Source organism: Pararge aegeria, chromosome 16, assembly GCF_905163445.1.
Source record: "Pararge aegeria chromosome 16, ilParAegt1.1, whole genome shotgun sequence".
In the NCBI taxonomy this organism is placed as follows: Eukaryota; Metazoa; Arthropoda; class Insecta; order Lepidoptera; family Nymphalidae; genus Pararge; species Pararge aegeria.
The window spans coordinates 397,050-417,632 of NC_053195.1; the positions used below are offsets into that span (position 1 = coordinate 397,050).

Here is a 20,583-nt window from a genome sequence, read left to right on the forward strand (position 1 = left end):
TGTTGCGTGGTAACAACTAAGGAGCTATAGGTGCGATGTTCTTACACTAATACTCTTTTCGTACAGCGCCATCTTGTATCAGGGGTGAAAATCACTGCACGGTTTTTTACAGCAAGAACACATGGGGCTCGCTTATCTAGTGAAACATGCTTATTCACTATTATTCTAACGAAAATTGGTCTTACTGACTAAGGATTACCTTATCTTATTACAGTACACACTTTGCATCGACCACCGATATGTGGTCGCTGCGAACTTGCGACGACGAACGATGCCTATATGGTAGGTGTAAGAAAGACACATTTCTGGAATTTTATATTCATTTGTATCTTTTGTATGCATGATGGAGATGAAATCGCAAATGATACAGCCGACATATTTTTTTTAAATCATTTTATTATTTAAAATAATACTATTGATACATAGATGTTACATTGTTAAAGCGATGGTTTCCCACTTACAATAAGGTAGGTCATCTGCTTCTATTTTTTTTTTTAAATTGGATGACTTTAATCCACTATATAATTAGTTCCAGAGACACTCGTTTGTCACATGTGGCGCTTCCAATGGGGACTAAAAAGATGTAATTTGTATAGGGACAGGCAGTCAGCCGCTCCAGTGTGAATAAGGGGACGGGTCCACCGGCGCGCGCTAGTGGTCGAGGGTGAACAGCTCGTAGTCGCGCACGGTGAAGTTGTAGTCGTGCGCCAGCGAGGCGGGCGCGGCCGCGTCGCCGTACGAGTGCAGGTTGCTGTAGCTGTCGCAGTTGGCGTGGCAGTGGTGCGCCAGCAGCAGGTCTGCGCCGGCGCCGAACACCGGCCCGCAGCTGCAAGCAACGGCTCCTCGTTATATTCCTATTTGCTTGTTATAGTGCAGTTTACTAGGCTACATTAAATTGCTAATTCATTCAAGGGCAATTGTATATTATTTTATAACAATGCACCGAATGTAATCTATGAGATGTGTCTCAATGAGTTCAAAGTTTATATAAAACGTTAGCTTACAGAAAAATATAAAATAATAATTTTTTAATAATCAGGCACATAGATGGCACTTTTGATGCGTTGATTACATACAAAATGTGTACGTATCAGTGAGTAGTGATGCCGATAACTACATTCGTAAACTTCAAACTAAAACTACGTAAGTTCCAAACGCGGCCTGGTCTAAGAAGAAGCCCACAACAAACTTAGCCGTTTGTTAGCCGGCTTAAGTAACCCCAACGTCCATCGGTTCTTCGAGTCATGTGCCCGCCCGGACTCAGCAGCGCGAGAGGGTGTAGGTTGTTAAGCTAGTAGGAGTTAGCCTCCCAAATTGCCAACCTCACCTCCCCGTCGCGGCTCTGGCGATCGACAGGAGGCGGAATGAATTTCAGACTGGAGTCGGTCTGTGAAATTGGTTCTTGTTTCTTATGTGTTCTGGTCTAAGGAGTTTGATTGCCAATGAGGCATAATATCTACACCTTGATAAGAAATTAATCGGTGAGTGGCCGATGGCTTTCTCTAAGCATCGGCCGGCCGCAAGCCCGGTCGGCTAGCACACTCACTCGGGGTGGTAGCACAGCGCGAAGGCCTTCTTGACGAGCGGGTGCCGCTGCGGCGACTCGCCCAGCGAGAACAGGAAGCCGCGCTCCGCCGGCACGTAGCCGCCCGCGCCGCCGGCCGCCCACGCCGCCGAGCAAAAGCCGCCGATCACGGCGCCGCGCGACAGCTGCCGATAGGCGAGAGGTCAAATATAAATATACTACGGCATACGACTTACACATCGCCATCTAGCCCCAAAATAAACGTAGCTTGCGTAATGGGTACTAAGATGACTGATGAGAGTAAGATGACTGATGAAAATTTTTAGGAATAATATACATTATACACAAGTACTTATAATATACAGATAAACACCCAGACACTGAAAAGCACACAGGTTCATCAAACAAACATTTTCCAGGTGTGGGAAAACAGAAGATGGAGACTGCATTAATCTTGCGTTGAATACTTTATTTTGCACACCTCGCGACCAATAAAATAAAAGTCTAAATAAGACCAAAAATCATTTGAGTCTTTTTAAATAATTTCTAGAGTAAACTTACTGCTAAATAAGTACTGACTTCCTACACGATATTTCATATTTTAACTTTAAATTAAATAAACTATTAATTTCAATACACATCACTACTCTATGGTTCGCGCTACACGGGCTGTGACGAGTGAGAAATTGACGCCATTTTGCGAAAAACAATATTGGAATGATTCTTTGAACCTTGTTATGTTTTGGATTCTGGATATATCTCAATAAAGACAAAAGAACACAACAACAAGATAAAAGAATTGAATGACGAACTTTACCTTAACATTGGTAATGTAAACTTAAACTTTACATTTATAATGTAAACTTCAGCTTTAATGAAGAAATTCATCTTTACTTACTTATAATTGTAAAGGTTAATTTCTTCATTAAATTCAAGGCCAAACAGTTAAAGTAGCTCACTCTTTCACTCACTAGAACTATTTTTTCGGTCGTGTCTCATGGGACTGTAGCGGAATAGAAAATTCACCTGGCGGAGGAGAAAATCCCTGAAGATTGACCACCGTGGCCGAAATCGGTTAGGGGTACTACTGTTTTGTTTAGTTTTATTTTCTCTAGAATTGGGACCATATAGTTGAAAAAGTTATCTAGAAGCTTGGGACCGTGCAGTGCAGTAGTGTAGTAGTACTGTAGTAGTGCGGTGAGCCCTCGGTCGCACCTGCACGAGTAGCAGCACGGGCGCGACGCCGTCGCAGTGCGAGTGGAAGGCCGGCGCCGCGAAGCCGTGCGCCGACGCGCGGAACACCAGGCGCCAGCTCTGCTTGGGCGTGCCGCACCTGCAACACGGCAGGGCACACGTCACTATCACCATCAGAATTCATAATTTGAGAAATGTATTCTTATCTGCCGTTACCACATAGCAAATTGTATTGACATCCACTGCTGGTCTTTTGTTCCAAAGTCCACAGCCTTGTGCCGCCCGCTTCCAGCTCCAGTTCATATCTCCCCGCGACTCTTTCGATGTCGTCAATTCATGCTCACCAAGTTGGGGGCCGACCAACGCTGCGCTCACCGATAGCTTTAGTTTTAAGTCAACGAATGTAGTTATCACCATCACTAACATCAGTGTTTATGGATGTCAAATGTATGAACGCTTCATAAGTGCTTGTGATAAGGTCCATCATTGAAATTGTGCGTTCTAAAGTAATTAATCTTGTAAGGATGCTTTTATGTGTAGAAAGCGTATTACGAAATATATTTATGAAAATGAGGATGCGATAGGTATGATACATTTGGATTATGTAATTGTATGTTATCAGTATTGGCCTCCTCTCAGAATTAAAATGATTTAGGCTTGATATTGGTAGACGGGTGGCCAAGCCGTAGATTATTAGACTATTTTGAGTTTTGTACGTGAATGTGTTTTGTTTGCATTGAAAAGGATCTCTGGGATTTACTGTGTATGATTACTTTTTTATCTCATTACTATAAATGTATAACTGTGACCGACTCTTGCACGCCTCATAAGCGAAGCGTTAAGGTGATGCTCTAACACCGATATGTCAAGGACTTTTCGAAACTAAAAATGACTGTATTTTTCTCATTGCACTTATATGATAATAGTATCATATATATATATATCATGAAAAAACATTCGTTTAAACAGCTTTTACAGCTTTTTACAGCTTGTTACAGCTTCATAATTGCAGCGCGCTGTTTTCTATTGAATATCTGGGTAATTCGTTGTCGTTTAATTACTATTAATAAAAAAGAAAAATGATTAGTCTTCTTATGAAATTTGGGTTCGTTCACAATGCTTGTGTTGCTTTTCATCGAGAATGGTGCGAAATGTTGAAAGTATTTATTTTTATTCCATTTACGTCATTGACTAATGACGAAAATGATAAATGATAATAATATTAAAAATAAAATAAAAAAGAACAGATGACTTGGAGCGCCCACATGCGGTGAAAAGTTTGAGGCATTTTTTTTTGTGAAAAACGAGGCGTGCACTTTTGGATTTTCCAAACTTTTTTATTGTTTTTACTTGGGAATACCTTTACTTTTTACAAAGAGTTCCGGTGACATTGTTAATAACTACTTACCAGCTATTGATGAGTGCCTGGAATGCACTCTTGTCTTGCTGCAGGATTGTGGAGCCCGAAAACATATTCACGGCTAACCTGAAAAAATGTTTTGAGTTTTAAAGTAAAGCAGAGAAATATTCGTATCGCGAGTTTAAACTAGCTATGGCCTATGGATTACGTAGTTAATATAAAAGTCACTAAACGAAGCTCTTTGCTTCTTCCATTCTATTGCGCTCCGTAATAATCCAAAACGCCCTGCCGACTTCTGTATTGCTCAACAATAAGAGTATCTTCAATAGCGTTATCTACAGTTTACGTTGTATCATCACCTACCATAAGGTTTTATGGAAGCAAAGCATGCGTTTATAATAATATAATATATAAACCGCAATACATATATGAAATGGGCAAAGAGATTAAATTTAATCTTAAATTAAAGGATAAATTTAAATTAAAGTAGTTAAAATAATGACGGTGCATAGTCGGTAGATATTTGAAAATTTAATTTATGCCCATAAAATAGGACAAAATTTATAAAGAAAATGGACTGTAACAATTTTAATATTCCAATCAAAAATTAACTCGTTGTGCAGTTTGCTAGGCTACATAAAAATTGCTAATTCATTTATTCAAGGGAAATTGATTATTATTTAATTATTGAACCGAATTTTTCAGATGTCACTCAATAAGTTTAAAATTTAATCAGAATTTGAATTTGAATAGAGAAAAATCCTATTATTATATTAATGATTACTTAAACGATAAAAAAGCTTGAGTATAAATGGCGAATTTCATAGCTGAATATTAATAGACTGTGAGATGGTGATAACAAAAAAAATACCCCGCTAAGTTTTTTGTGGGCGCTTCTTAGACCGGTGCGCGTTTGGAACCCTCGTAGCTTTAGGTTTAAGTTGGGGAACGTAGTTATCAACATCACCTTACAATTATTTAATATATATGTATGAACGCTTCATAAGTGCCTGTGAGAGGCCTACATGAATAAAGAAATAATGGATTAGAAAATTTTAAATACATATAGTTTCGTCAACAGAACTACTGGGACTTTTTTCTACTTAAATAAAACAGGAGAACTTTGCAAGGAACCAATGGGAATTGTTACTTCACTATTTCTGTTATATTTTTTCATGAGTTCGATGAAAAAATATGAGAACTGAGAATAATTTTTTGAATAGTTTTGCAACACAACAAGCATAATTTAAATACCTAAAAACTATAAGCTGTAGTTAAACAGTTTGGTAGGTACCGAGGTTGGGTCCGCTTGTCGGGGTCGGGTCGCGGCGCGGCGTGCAGGGCGGCTCTTCGATAGCGTTCCAGCGACAGTTCCATGGGCACCGCTCCCGTCGGCTCCACCTCCTCAGCGAACACTGAGCTATCTGCGAAGCGGTCAGTTTTGTGCTTAGGTTGCTGGCCCCAGAATCTAGTGCTCATGGCTCAGACTAGAATAGGTAATATCCAGTTGATTCTGACGGCTGCCTGCGAATGAGAGCGACGTTGGAATCGAGAGTGTAAGTGAACGCCTCGATTACTAACGGTTACGAATTATGGCCTTCCTTAGTCTCTCTTGTCGTTTGCTGAGTATTCAAATAGAATGTTCAAAAAACAAATTTTATCTATCAAATGAAGTCCTGGAAGGCAAGAAAAAAATGATTTTCTTGAGAATATTACACCTGTCTAATTGTTAATGCATGAGTATCAAAGTTTTAACAAAAGTCAAAGTCAAATATTCCTTTATTCAAATAGGCACATAGATGGCACTTTTGATGCGTTGCGTTATAACTACAATCGTAAACTTAAAACTAAAGCTACGAAAAAAGGTTTCTTAGTTATTTATTAATGGGATAAAATAAGTAATGGGATAGAATAACTGTATGAATGAGTGAATGAATGAATACACTTTTATTGTACACCAAAGAAAAAAAAGTAGTTACAGAGATATAAATACATATCAAGTGAGTACAATTTGGTGATAGATATGTAGGGGTCTGTATATGTAGGGATTAATGAATATTTTGTTTGTATTTATTTAGGCAACTATTGAACATAGGTACATCATGAAATCGACTCCCGTCATACACGCACCGCGCGTTGGTCCTGCGGATGTTACGGGCTTCTGAGGATGAGCACTACAGTTGGCAGCTCGGTCCCGCCGGCGAGCCGAGCCCACTCACCGATGAGCAGCAGGCGGACGTGCTGCATGAGCGGCGCCAGGTGGTGGCACACGCGCGCCCGCTCCTCCTCCGTCCAGTGCGCGGTGGGCTGCGTCACCCCCGCGCGCTGCTTGGCCCACGCCAGCGCGCAGCGCCACACCTCCTCCTCCTCCAGGCTCAGCTGGAACCCGCAGTACACCGCCTCATATTATACACGCGATATGTTCGTTGCTCCTTCCTTCACGCCCTGACTGAGCGACCAATTTGATTCTTGGCATAGAGTTAGTTGAAAGGTTTGGAAGGTATAACATAGGCTACTTTTTATCCAAGTATGAAATGCGTAATAAACGCCGACGAAGAACGAAAGCTACAGCGAGCAAAACATACAAATACTAGATCAACTACGTCTAAGTAGCACCCACTGATGTCTATTATTAAATTAATAATAAGAGCTTAGGGAACTAAAATTTTAAAATATTAGTTCCACACTACGAATGTGTCATATTTGGCGCTTCAAATCGAGGCTTTGAGCTGTCATTTTTGGATAGCCAGTCCAGTGTTATTAGAGATCTGCGGTAGGCTAAATTATAAGTATCGTACGCCATCTAGTGAAAATAATCTGAAATGGAGTTAATACAAATCAATTACATACTTCATATTCGAAATTCGCACAATATTACAATCTTAAACTTTGCCCAGCAGATTTTCAATAGGTAGTTCGTAAAATATTAAACATATATCTATACATTTCTCTAAATTAAAAATGTACCTATTGGAATCTGTTTGTATGCTTGTCAGTTATACAAGTATAAAAACTGTCCGAGTGCCTAATGCCACATTTTATACCTACACCTACTTATTCGGCGCTACGATTTATATGATATCAATGGAGTGCCATCTAGTTAAAATACTGGAAAACTGCCCGCAAAAAATACCAAACAATTTTTGCCCAAATCTGGGAATCAAACCCAGAAACTTGTGACACACTACCCACTTGACATACAATGACAAATGTATTTTTTTTTAAGTAGTTAACTCCTCCACATTTCTTGCTGGTTTCACTGTAGGTTTGTACATATGTAAAAGATAATACTAACAAAATCTGATGATATCAGCTTGATGAGAGCTTCCTTGGGCAGGTTGAGGAAGGCGTTGGTCTTAATGCAGTCCGCTGCATTGTCTCCAACAAAGGCTATGCAGCGCTCCATGAAAGATGAGGCACTCTTACCACCTGCAACATTTGTGAAATAATCAACACTTATTGAGTGTCAGCTTGGCAGGAGCAGTTCTGGAATTTATAATTTCTGAATTTTGTCTAGTCTGCCATGGTGAGACGATTCGGTCGTGGCTAGTTACCACCCTATCGACAAAGATGTGCCGCTGATCGATTTAGCGGTCCTGTACGATGTCGCGTAGAAGGCGAGTAGGGATATGGTTTAAAATAACTGCCATGCCTGTTATCCCGCTACCATCTTAAGACTGCATCAGCACTTACCACCAGGTAAGATTGCAGTCAAGGGCTTACTTGTTTTTTTTACTTTTAGTTTGGTAACTACACGACCAAAGGCTCTCACCAGAACAGGCCAGAGAAAATACAGAAATTATATTTTCTAAATCGCCCCAACACCACAAACCACAGAGCTCAACAATGCGCCAGGGAGGTCTTCATATTAGATTATGTTAACAAGAATAAAACCCTGGCTAAGTTGCTTGTCCATGATGAGAAAAACTGTCTGAAAAGGGCAATCTAAATCCTAGTAAGTTGTTATAACTGTCACCAGCCTATTAAAATCCCATTGCTGAGTAAAGCCAAACTCTCTTATAGCAGGCAGATTTCTAACATAGGCCCAGAACACAGCCCCAATATGTGCTGGTAGTTTCCAAACTCCAGGTTAACAGACAAATCAACCCGAGGATCTTATGTTCCATAATATAACATACCCTGAGGACACTAAACAACTCCCAGCTAAGAAATAGCTGCTGTTGTTTCTGGTGGCAACTGTTATTGGTAGGATACCGTTAATAGTAGTAAGATCACAGTAGATCAGAAATGGTTCAGGTGTATTGCAACTTCAAACCCAGCATTGCCACTGACCCAAGAATACTTAAATTTTTGTTACTGGACCGAAATTAGTATCCTAATAACATCCCACTTTAGGGCACAGGACTGCTTTTCCATAGGATGCTGCTTTAGATCTGTTACAATTACTTATGCATGTTACCAATAATAATCTAAAATTAGTAGTTCTCACAAAATAAGTGGTTCAATCTTTAATTGCACATGGCTGTTACAGCTTACAACACCCATAGCCCAGTTTTATTTATTTAATCAAAGAGTACAAAAAGTTTAAAAGTTCAATTTAAAGAGTTTTATTGTTACACCCTGTGCTAGTTGAGATAATTGATTGCACACTGCAGTATTACGCCTCATTTTTGGATAAGATTGCATTAATTGTACAATTAACAACTTAGCTGTTGAAAATACTACTGCCCTTTAGCTAAATGTTATCCAAGATGAATATGATTTTGACTAGTGATCTATATTTTATTATTTCATACATTCATACGCTGACCCACATTAATAATTTATTTCTTGCTGTTTTCACACAATTCATATTTGGTGGATAGCAGCATTATAGCATAACTGCAGCAGTATATTTCATTAGAAACTGGTTGCATGTTAAGCTTAAATAACTTACCATTCTCTGCAAATATAAGTTAGAAGTGTGAAAAATTGTCCAAATGTTTACTTAAGATAATTCTTAGTAAAAATGAATACATAAACAAACTGAAATGTAATAGTTTTAGTAATTTTGTGTAACTTCTCATCATACAGGGCATTAATTACTGTATATTTTACAATGACTTGAGTATTTTCTCATTGTTTGGGCAAGCAATTTGATATGAAACCTAATTTGGAGGTTATAAATAAAAGCCAATTATTTAATCTTAAGTTTTAATGAAAAAATGTAGTAGATCGCTGATGCACACTTTCACAAGTCACAAACGATGACCACACACTTATCAGCTAGGAATGTTCAGCTTTTTAACCTAATTTCACACAGTCGTCGCGTTAGGGTTGACATTTTGGATGAGCGTTATATTGTCCCCTTTCATCATAATACGTCCGATTTGCTTGCGGTTTTTCGTTTTCATATGCACTTCTTCTGCCTCATCCAACACAATGTTCATGTATTCGTCAAATCCTACGATGTGACCCTCAATCCTCAAATTCACGTTCTCGTACAGCCAAATTTGCACACGACTCCTGTTCTGCAGATATCTGAAGATAAGGTTGATGGGTTGTACCATCACCTTTTGTACTTTCGGTGGGCCTTTGTACGCCATTTTTGAGTTTTATTCTTGTACGCAAAAACGAATAATTCACTAAAACAAAAGACCGCCAAGCCGGCGTCGTTTTACCCGTCAAAAGAAATGAGTCATAGACAAACCAAAACCAACAATTTGTAGAACAACATGGCGGACATGGACATTATAGATTAAAAGACTAAGAAAGTTATTTGGATCCATAGACAAAAGGACTATTGAGTTTGGACCTTTGTTTCGCCTTGTTTTATTTATTTAAAAAAATTAAGAACATAAAATATTCCGTATTAAAATTAATAAACAAAACTGAGTACTAAAGTAAAGCTTTAATTTTTTATTTTTATTATTATATAACTAACGAAAAATTTATTTTTGTAGGGAAATAAATTATTATCATTATTATTTTGTTTCCAAATAAAGTTTTACAGAATTATTTAAGTTTTTTAAACGATTATTTCAAACTCTCCAGTTTATTAAAGCACAAGCAATTTATTAAACTCCGTATGTTATTAATCTCATGTAAGTTTAATTTCGTATGTTTAATTTTATTACTGTATTCTAATTAACCTGTTCAAAAAAAGCTGCCAGAAGATAATAGAGAAAATAAAATTATTTCAAAATTACAAAAAGTGTGCGATGGCCGGGAATCGAACCCGGATCAACTGCTTGGAAGGCAACTATGCTGACCATTACACCACCATCGCAGATGTAAGTTTTTGTGAAATTATCCATATGGTTAGTTTACAATAAATACATACCTGGTCTATCTTGAATTTCCATAGCGGCAGCAAGCAATGTGCAGGCACTTTCAACGCTCAACGTAGACGTAACATGGTCTTCGCAAGCGGCACGTAGATCTTCTACTCCTAAATCTGCTGCTAGTGTCATCATTTCGAATACTCCCGAATCATGGAGTAAAAGCTGTAAAATATGAATTGTTACATTTGTACATCTTTCTTTCTTTTGTAAAATTAATGAATTTATCAAAAGGAAGAAAGAACATTCTCCATGAAGAACTAACTAGATGTATCGTAACTATTTAACAATAGATGGCGCTCGTAGTTCAACTATTATAAAATTTGCCTATTTGACACTAGATGGCGTAACTGGTATCATAATTGTGAATCTTTAAAAATTTGTGAAATTACAATAAATTGTATTATTTGTATAAAATAATATTAGTTTTTTGAATAAATATTAATTATATTTACCTTTCCCGTGTATACGTATTGTATAAAAAGTCGGAAGGTTTCGGGCTGAACATGAGGCATTCTTATTGGTGTGGGCTGGGTGCCCACAGATGGCGTTATTGTGCATCCTGGGATTCGGCACACTTCACCGCGTTTCGTATTTTGAAAACTTTTGCACCTATGGAATAAAAAATATAGTATATTTTAACTGTCTTCAAGTGTCGTATTAGTAATACACATTCCACCATCATCATCAAAAACCGGACCCAACTGCTTGGCCATATGCCAACTGTTAATTCAGTAGTTTATTAAAGTTCAATTCATCAAATTATTATTATTAATAATGACGAACGGTAAAGCAACGGCTCAGCTATGTTGTCTGTGGCACGGAAGAAAGGAAAAGGTCTCAACCAAACCTCAAATCTTGTACAACCATGCAGTTTACAACTTGAGTATCCGTTGCTTAACCTACACATTCGTTTGTTTACGCTGTAGTATGGAGACCAAACCACCTTCAGTCCCGTCCTCTATATCCTCTATCTTCGTGAGATCCTCATAAAATTAAAATTCGACCAGTAGGTACTCATATTTCACTGGGTAAAAATTATGGGACTTAATAAAGTGTATTTAGGTAAATAAACTATGTTGGTAGTTAACTAAGATTTCGTCATCATCATCATATCAACCCATTACCGACCCAATACAGGGCACGGGTCACCTCCCACAATGGGAAGGGGTTAAGGCCGTAGTCCACCACGCTAGCCCAGTGCGGATTAGTGGACTCCTCACACCTTTGAGAACATTATGTTGAACTCTCAGGCATGCAGGTTTCTTCACGATGTTTTCCTTCACCTTAAAAAACGCATATTTGAAAAGTTCGAGGTGCGTGCTGGGATTTGAACCCTTCCCCCCGAGAGTGTAGTCGAAGTCCTACCCACTGAGCACACACCCACTAAGTAAGATATAAAATATTGTAGTTTATTTTATTTTGTTTAAATACGGGCGATTTCCTAATCGAAAAAATTTCACAAGATTCGCAACTTGGTCACTCTTGGTTGTATCAGAAAATATCTTGACATTATTAATTACTTTGCGGGATAGACGCTGTCCATGATTAATGACGCTGTGGCGGAGTGTTGGTCGGGAGGTTAATTGATTGCCCAAACCTATGCCTCGGTCCATTAGTCATGTCTTTCCTGGCCGGTACCTCCCCCCCTCACTCGATAACAGCCTATTCCGGGATTACAAAGTTCAACAAGCTATTACTACAATTCGCTAGTTAATCTTTACAAACTAATTTTCCTTCCTTTTTAAATAGTCTTTACGCTGTTTTCTACAAAGCGACGAAACGCCGCTTAGTAGTTTTTCCCCAGCCGCTGTTAGTCGCCTTCAGTAAAGGGGAGTCTTACCATATCGCACTTACTACCTACCGTCTCTGTCCCATATAGTACATAGCTATGTTATATTGAGTACCAACTTATTGAGCCAGCTAATACTTGTGAGGCCACCCGCCACAATAATCACTCGGCTGGGCGCCCTCGTCGTCAAAATCTGGTCTTTAAAATCAAATAAAGCGTGATCTCGCTGGAAAGCTCTGGGATAAGAAAATTGGTTGATGGTGCCGGAGTTATAAAACGCGACGGAATCAAGCCGGCGCGGCACGGCGTAAACTTTTCTCCTTGTCGTCACTTTAGACAACTTCAAGTTACAAAGACTTCCCTTCTGTGCTGAAAGGTCAACGGTTTTTAATTACCGATTGAAAATCTTAAGAGTCTGGATTACTTCAGTTGCATAAAATGTTGTTCTTTCTCGACTAAATACACCGTACAGTACCTTTGAAGTAATTAATTCAATATTACTAAGAGAAGATAGTCGTATTCACTTTTGTGTATCATAAAAGAGATGTAAAGAATGCAAGGCCTGTGTGGGAAACACGTAGGTAAAACAATTAAACCTTTTTGAGAGATTTTAGTATTCTTGATTTATATGAAATAGGCAATATTCTGAAAAACTAGCGGCAGATAGTGTATATTGAAGCTAATTGAAAAAACCAATCATGTTTTTATACATCTCCTTTACCAGGGCTAGAACTCAGTGGTGCCAAAAATGCAGAATTACAATGTTGGTATTATTATGAATAAAAATAAGTTCCTCTTTTCGTCACTTCACTTTGCAGATTATTAGCTGACACTGTAGGTAGGTACTGAGGCACTGTTGGCAACAGTTTTTAAGTGGCAGCCGTAGTATAAAACACCTAGTTTGCATTCGCGCGGATAAAGTTTACAGATACCTGCATCGTTAGCGAGTGGCGCCGAGCGTTGCTTGGATGAAGTTAGCAGACTTTTATCAGCTACAAACAAGTAGTGAGACTCGCTTTACTTATTTGCGTCTTTGTACGTGCTTTGGACTGCACAATTCGCAACGCAAGATCTTGAGAAATATAAATATTACAGTTAGGTATAACTATTAACTACTAAAACTATTATAACTACTAAAAATTATATCCCCCGATTACATCCCCTGCCAGGGGATTTAATTAACGTGTTAACCTGCTATAGCACGGGAGCACGGAATAGGAGAAGTTTACCCCCGTTTATTACACGTATATAACACTTATACTTGTGCTGGAATGGCAGCCCCGTACTGGTAAGCGCAGCGTTGGTCGACCCCCAACGAGGTGGACAGACGACATTAAGCGCGTCGCAGGTAGCCGCTGGTTCCAAGCGGCTCAGAATCGTGGAACTTGGAACTCCCTACAAAAGACCTATGTCCAGCAGTGGACGTCTATCGGTTGATGTGATGATGATGATGATGAACACTTATATTATTTGGATATTATTTCCACTTGTGCGCCAGTGCTCTGAGAGTTTGTAAAGCTGTGGGAGAAGATAAATTTTTATTCTTTCTCCGGTGAGAAAATGCCTAGCCTTGCTGAAGCAACTTGGGAATGTATAACTTTATTTGGTGGAAGGCTCTTAGGCCGCTAAGCAGATGAGCGTTCCGGTACGATTAGGGCAATGGCTTATAACTGCTATATCCCTAAGAGTGTAAACCGCTGTTAAGACATTTTATATCGGTAAAGCGGAAATCGATTTTTTTTAAAGCGCGGTTTCTTAATGTTCCTAGTTCTATGGTGGACCATAGAATTAAGAATATACAGAAACCGCATACACGACTAATATTGAGCCATCAAAAACCACTCCACTTACAATTTCTAAAACAATCGGTCTGTCACTTTATACTTATTTATTTAGTAGTTGATAGTAATTATTTTACCTATAATGTTTTAAACGTTTACCATAAAATGGTATAATGAGAAAAAGTTTTTGAGCTAGCAACATTCCGCGGGTGTAAAGTGAGTTTTCACTGTTGTAGAAAGATAATTGTTAGGGCGCCATGAGAGTAAAAATTAAAGTAGTCGATTCGCGTGTTCCACGTAAAATACGAAGTACATTAACGTACTTTAAACAATAAGTGCTTCAGGTAGCTAACACTCATTACTCCGGAAACCGCAACTCGCCTCATGAGTTATGACGTAAACAGCACTCCTCTCACTCCGCCTCAAGATGATTAATTTCAAAACTTTTCACTCCGACATAATTCTGTTTCAGCTAAATATACCAGCGCAATATGCAATTTCACAACAAGGCTGTTTTAAATTGATGTGTTCTAATAGAACAATGAGAAAATATTTGTTGGCTTGTATGCTATGGATAAAATCTAAAAATATGTCACCGATTATTTTTGTATATTCTTTTAAATTTTTTTAGCTGTTTACAGCAGCCTTATGTACCCAGCGGATTTGTATGCTATGTTCGCATCGAGAAGGCACAATTGTATACACATGCCGAATAGTGCTATAGTTTATATTAGAGTAAGCAGTTGATTGTCAGTTTTGCGAAATATAAAAAAAAATCTTTCTTCTATAGAAAGCTAAATCCTCAGCCAGTAACAAAGGCTGTTTATTTAATTTATAATAAGATTTCAGCCTGTAATAATATGATAGTTGTTAAGTAAAAAATGTATCACCAAAATACTTTATGTGCGCCTACTAAATGATGAGGTAGGTACGTAAATACTATGCTGTGCAAAAATATTGGTATTTAGGAAAAATAAAGATGATCGGTTTAATCATCAAGAAACTTTGTACGCATATTCCTAAAGGTATTAGAAGTAATATAGGATTATTTTTATCCTGAAATTAAGCTCAGTTCTCTTGGGAGAGGGGACGAAAAAGTTTGACGATTTTACAGCAGGCTTTGCTATCCTAAATACATACAGTGCTGCCACATTTATGAGGCACTTGTCTTTCCAAAATAAAAACAAAAGCGGATGAAGTCGCGGGCAATAGCTAGTTAAACAAAATATAATTCCTTACAAAAAAAAACATTTGATTATGAAGAGAATGCCTTTCGTAGACAAACCTTGTCCGTTACAGCATGTCATATAGAACTTCGATGCATCTTTAGGAGTTAACAAAAAAATTAAGTATCTGTCGCGCTCGCGTAATTTGCACTAGAAATCGCTGGAGGACGAGTGGTTAGATAACCTATGTGTAGTTTTGGGTAATAGCCGCTCAATCAAAACATAGAGATTGCGTTTTGGTTTTCCTACGAGTACTTCAATCCCAACCAGATAGTCACTTATACATTCCATATCTAACGAAAACATGTCGGTCGACCTAATTCGAAACTTTCGAAAATCGAACACCTATGTGATCTCTTTCCAGTCTTGCCCTACATGTCCGACCTCTTTCGTTCTTTACAAGTGTACTGATATATAAAGTTATAATAAATGTTCTACAATATTGCTAATTTAGTAATTTATAAATAATTACCCATTAGTATTGAGTAGATACACGGTTCTTAAACTATAAGTCCAAAGCACACTAGGTCTCGGCAGAACATCTCTGCCTGCCGTTCCAACAATTTAAGAGCACACCAAAGAATCGAAGTCTGGACCTCTTAAGCATGCTAACCACCAGACGAGACTGGAAGTTGCGCAGCTTACTAACGTTTAAAACTAAAACTGACTAACTTATTTGCATACCCATTTCGAGCGAATCAACTGTTTTCGGAAATTGAATTAAAGTTTGTATTGCGTGTTGTAATAGTGAACGTGGTTTTGTTTCCTCTATTAATATTTTTGAAGCTTTTTGTGCCATTTTCCTTAAAGAAGTTTTAAAGTACCTAGTATTATAAAGTACCAGGTAAGAATTACTTATTGAGGATTATAGAGCGCGCGGAGATAATATTAAAACGTGTGAAACTTTTTACCTGTTTGTTGTTTGTTTTTTTATGATGTCCTTCATAGGTAATTAAGTTTTATGTTAATTCCTACATATTAAGATATTTATTTTTTAACATTCTCTGTCCCCTTTTTTATTGTTTAGTTGCGAGAACTAAGCGATGATGAAGATAAGGAGGCTGGCTGAAAACCAGGTCTGCACCTCTTTAATGTGCTGCTATACTGTGACAGATATGATTGCAAACCTACCCAGTAAAAAGGATAAAAAAGAAAGTTTTTTGGGAAAACAGAACCGACCTTGTTGTACAACTAAAAAGCAAGAAATAAATAATTTCAACAATTTTAAGTCGGTGCCAAGTAAAATGTAGAAAATTACAGGCACTTTCCGTTCTTCGATATAAAAAGGAATGCGAAGTATATGATTTGTACATAGTAACTTTCTAAATGAAGCACTTCAATACACATTTTTATCCCGTATTTCACCTGTTTAGTTGTATTTTCAAACCCACTAAAACATTTTTTTATAGCTAAAAGCGAATGAATGTGAAGATAATAGTTTGTACACATATGTACAGTCCGCTCACTGCAATAAAGATGTAGGGTATGAGGTGGTTTCATCTCCGGGGCGCAAACTGCAAATAAAGAAATCCAGACGGACCGCAATATCGCCTCCGTGTCAACTTGCACGTATTCCGGCTCCGACGACGTCGTTCACACATTTGATAGAATTGTCTCCCAAAATACGTTTATTTTTACGAAAATTTCGGGCTAGTCATCTAAGAAGCAGTTGTTAAAATGTATGACTAACCATTTAGTCAGCGCACTCTTGTTAGCATTGTTGTGGTTTGCTTTACACATAACATTATTTCAGGCGGTTTTCTTGTTATTATGCAATAAACGAATATAAGTCAGTCAGTCAAAACTTTTAATAGACGATTAACAAAGGCAGAAGGTTTGCTTTTGTAAATGTTACAGTATCTGGCCGACAATGTCTCCAGCACCAGAAGTTTATTTCCAAAAAGTTTTGAGTATAAATGAAATAAAAAAAAATTAACCATAAATTGATACCTTTAAATCACCAACCATTTGCTCCGCCAAATTTAAGCCAAGTTGGCTATGGAAATTAGTAACCATTAAAGTCGAAGATTCATTACCTACATAAAACTTTACGAGTACACAAGAAATGAAATATTTTCTGTCTTAAATAATATGTTTGAATAGAGACTAACCACATTATTTAAACTCTTAATCATTTTAAATCTAGTCTATTTTAAGTTTAGTCCAGCTAGCAAAGTATTACGTTTAATTGTTAAATCCCACAACATTTCCGCTTTACAGGCGCAATGGCCGGAAAAGCATCTAAGGTATACAACGTGTATTGTCGGCAACCGCAAAATGTATTTCGCGTGCTCGTGACGTCTCATTAGCTAACTGAGCGTCGGGCGTCGCGTCGCTCTATTATATTTATAAGACTTTTAAAATACATAAAAGGTTGAGTTTAATATCAAAGTTTAGCTCGTTAGGTGAGGTTTAAGACCTTAACGTTAGTTACGAAGAAATTCGCCAGGTTGGTAACTGGATGGGCGGCCGAATTCTTATTTTACTTCTGTGCCTTGGAGTGCATCATCATGTTACAGTAATTTTAAAAAGTGGGTAAATAATTAAACATTGGATAACTATAAATTCATGTTTTCCAGATATTTCCATAAATTGATTGGGATTTTTACAAATACGCAAATAATTATTTATTAGTTCATAGTTAGTTTTGCAAGAAACAATTAAAATTATATTTGATTAATAACCAATGTACATGACATGGAATTGGTGGGTATTTTGATATAAATAGGACTGCATTATCGATAGACCTCAGTCCTACATGGACTCGAACGATGCAAAGATACCTCCCGGTGTGTTAGTCGTTTATCAATCATCAACAAATAGCATATATAACAATCCACTGCTGCACTAAAGGCGAGAGGCCAACAGAAGTTTGCTCATTAATGTAATCTTTGCTCATTGATGTATTATTTGCTCGGCAGACGGGTTGGTAATGGCAGTAGATGGTAGTAGTAGTACAGACACGCTGTTTCATGTTCTCCGTTATATTCCCTTAGTAGCCTCTATGACACCCGCGGGAAGAGGGTGGTGATAGTTGATACCTAACTATAATCTAATCTGACGTTACCACACGGTACAACTTCGACGTCAGCAGTGGGCAGCGACCCTGCTTTCTGAGTCCAAGGCCGTGGGTCCGATTCCCACAACTGGACAATGTTTGTGTGATGAACATGAATGTTTTCCAGTGTCTGAGTGTTTAACAATATATTATAAGTATTTGTGTATATTATTCATAAAATTATTGCAGTTATCTTATTACCCATAACACAAGCTACGCTTACTTTAGAGCTAGATGGCGATGTGTGTATTGTCGTAGTATATTTATTTATTTATTAAACTCGCAAACCTTGGTACACACAACACTGCTGTATTGAAGCTCAGGCTCAGGCTGTAAAGTCTAGCCAAGCTCTACGATAAGTAGGTTTGTACCCAGCACTTCAGCTGACGAAAGATGATGATGCCGGTACATAGGTACCATTCCCAAATGAAACTGTAATTTCCATTACATAAAGGCCTTCAATTGAAAGACGCTGAATATAGAGCGTTGATTAGACAACAGGCAGTAATTTGAAGCGCCAGCATAGCTGAATGGACCAAATTAGAATGCTGCCAGTCTCACCGAGATACCCCCCTTTATACCACACTGAACTTACTTTGAGGAAATGATTTAACGAGATAAAATTACAAGCAATCGACAGACAATTTTCAGTACGGTATATCGTAACTAATATTTTAAATGGGAAAGTGTGTATGTTTGTTTGTCCTTCCTTCGCGCTCTAATAAGCAACCAATCAACTTGATTTTTAGCATTAGTAGAGTTAGTTGGACGGACGGAGAGTAAGGCTAAGGGTAAATGCTACTACTACTATTTTATCCCAAACAAACGACTCTAACCGGTTTTTTAAAACCAATAATAAACGCGGGCGAAGAAAGCGGGCAACAGCAGTGGCGTGCACTGGGTTTCTTACCAGGGTATGCATACAGTAGGAAAACTGCACAAAATGGAAAAAAATCTTACTCCTATACGAGCTATATTTCAATTTTAGGGTATGCAATCCTTTTGTGCATATTTGAAGTGCACGCCACTGGGCAACAACTAATAATCTTTAATAAAGATATGCATTTGTAAAGTATGCAGCACTACGTATTTTTACCTAGATACATGAAGCTGAACATTTTGGAATTTATCTTAGACTAAGATTCATTCTGGTTTTTATAAATGTAGCGTTCCATAGTGTTCAATAAAGGTAAATTAATTTAAATAAATTGAGCCTGAAATTATTTAGGGTTGCACCAACAAATACCTACCTACCTAGGTAGCTTTTCAAATGTGTGTTTTTGTTTTTTTTCACAGTTAAACTGCCAAAACGATCTGAACCAATCAGGGATAGGTACTAGGTAGGTACTTCTTACGTTACATCACTGAGATGATCAACGGCTTCTTTTTACTACGTAAAACTATCATGTTGTGTCGCAAGCAAGCAAAAAGATTGAAATAAAATCTAGGTAAATACTTCTTTTTTAAGATACAATAACTCCCTCAAATCCATTAAACGAGAAAACAATTTCCAAACGCAAACATGGCTTAAATATCGGCAATTCCGAGTCTGAGGACAATTAATTAACGTCGCGCCGTCAAGCGACACCACAGACGCGCGACGTGGCGCGATTAATCGCGATAATGCAGATTGCGTCGCGACACCCCCGCCCGGTGTCGCGTCCGCCATCAATCATGGCCGCCACTCGCCTGCCGATACAAATTATGTTTAGCATCCTCGAGTGATCAATGATTCTCTGTTAGTTGATCTAATCCATAAATGCGGTTCATTCGATACATACCTACACAGAAAATTGGCTTTCCTAACTATAATTTTTTGATTTGCTTTGATTTTGAATGATTGACTACTGCCTACCCGGGTCCAAATCGGTTAAATAACTATTAAATTCTCTGAAAAACTCGTTGAAATCCTGTGGTCAATAATATGTACATGTAATGTAACAATCATCATCATCATATCAACCCATTACATGGTCTCCTCTGACATTGAGAGGGGGTGAAGGCTGTAGTCCACCACGCTAGCCCAGTTCAGATTGGTGGACTCCACACACGTTTGAGAACATTATGGAGAACTCTTAGACATCTAGGTTTCCGCACGGTGTTTCACCGTTGAAGCAATTGATATTTTAATTGCTTAAAACGTACATAACTTAGACAAGTTAGAGGTCCGTACTGGGATTTGAGCTCGGCCTCCCGAAAGTGAAGTCGAAGTCCTATCCACTAGGCTATCTTCTTCGTGGCTTAGATATCACGTCCAATTCAAGGATGTGATTAATGTTGCACCGTCAGATTCCACTGCAGACGCACGACGCGACGCGGCGCGATTAATCGGCCTCTGCATGTTGTAACGCCCGTTCATAACTATG

The 20,583-nt window shown here is 38.1% G+C and overlaps 2 protein-coding genes and 1 non-coding gene across 3 annotated transcripts in view; all 3 read right to left on the reverse strand.

Annotated features, from left to right (window-relative positions):
* Window positions 1–376: 376 nt before the first annotated feature.
* LOC120630676 overlaps window positions 377–20,583 on the reverse strand; it is a 28,235-nt gene continuing 8,028 nt past the window's right edge. The window contains exons 2-10 of the mRNA XM_039899945.1: window positions 10,816–10,972; window positions 10,363–10,525; window positions 7,375–7,508; window positions 6,299–6,458; window positions 5,374–5,503; window positions 4,128–4,205; window positions 2,741–2,858; window positions 1,547–1,710; window positions 377–826 (exon numbers count right to left, since the gene is read on the reverse strand). Coding sequence (XP_039755879.1) covers window positions 652–826; window positions 1,547–1,710; window positions 2,741–2,858; window positions 4,128–4,205; window positions 5,374–5,503; window positions 6,299–6,458; window positions 7,375–7,508; window positions 10,363–10,525; window positions 10,816–10,972 — 1,279 coding nt within the window. The 3' untranslated portion in view covers window positions 377–651. The remainder of the gene's footprint in view (window positions 827–1,546; window positions 1,711–2,740; window positions 2,859–4,127; window positions 4,206–5,373; window positions 5,504–6,298; window positions 6,459–7,374; window positions 7,509–10,362; window positions 10,526–10,815; window positions 10,973–20,583) is intronic.
* Window positions 9,220–9,722, reverse strand: LOC120630677 (probable small nuclear ribonucleoprotein E). Its single transcript, XM_039899946.1, has one exon. It carries the CDS (start codon window positions 9,623–9,625, stop codon window positions 9,335–9,337), a length of 291 nt encoding a protein of 96 aa, XP_039755880.1. The 5' UTR covers window positions 9,626–9,722; the 3' UTR covers window positions 9,220–9,334.
* On the reverse strand, window positions 10,237–10,308 carry Trnag-ucc. The gene has a single exon. It is a non-coding gene; the product is annotated as a tRNA-Gly (tRNA).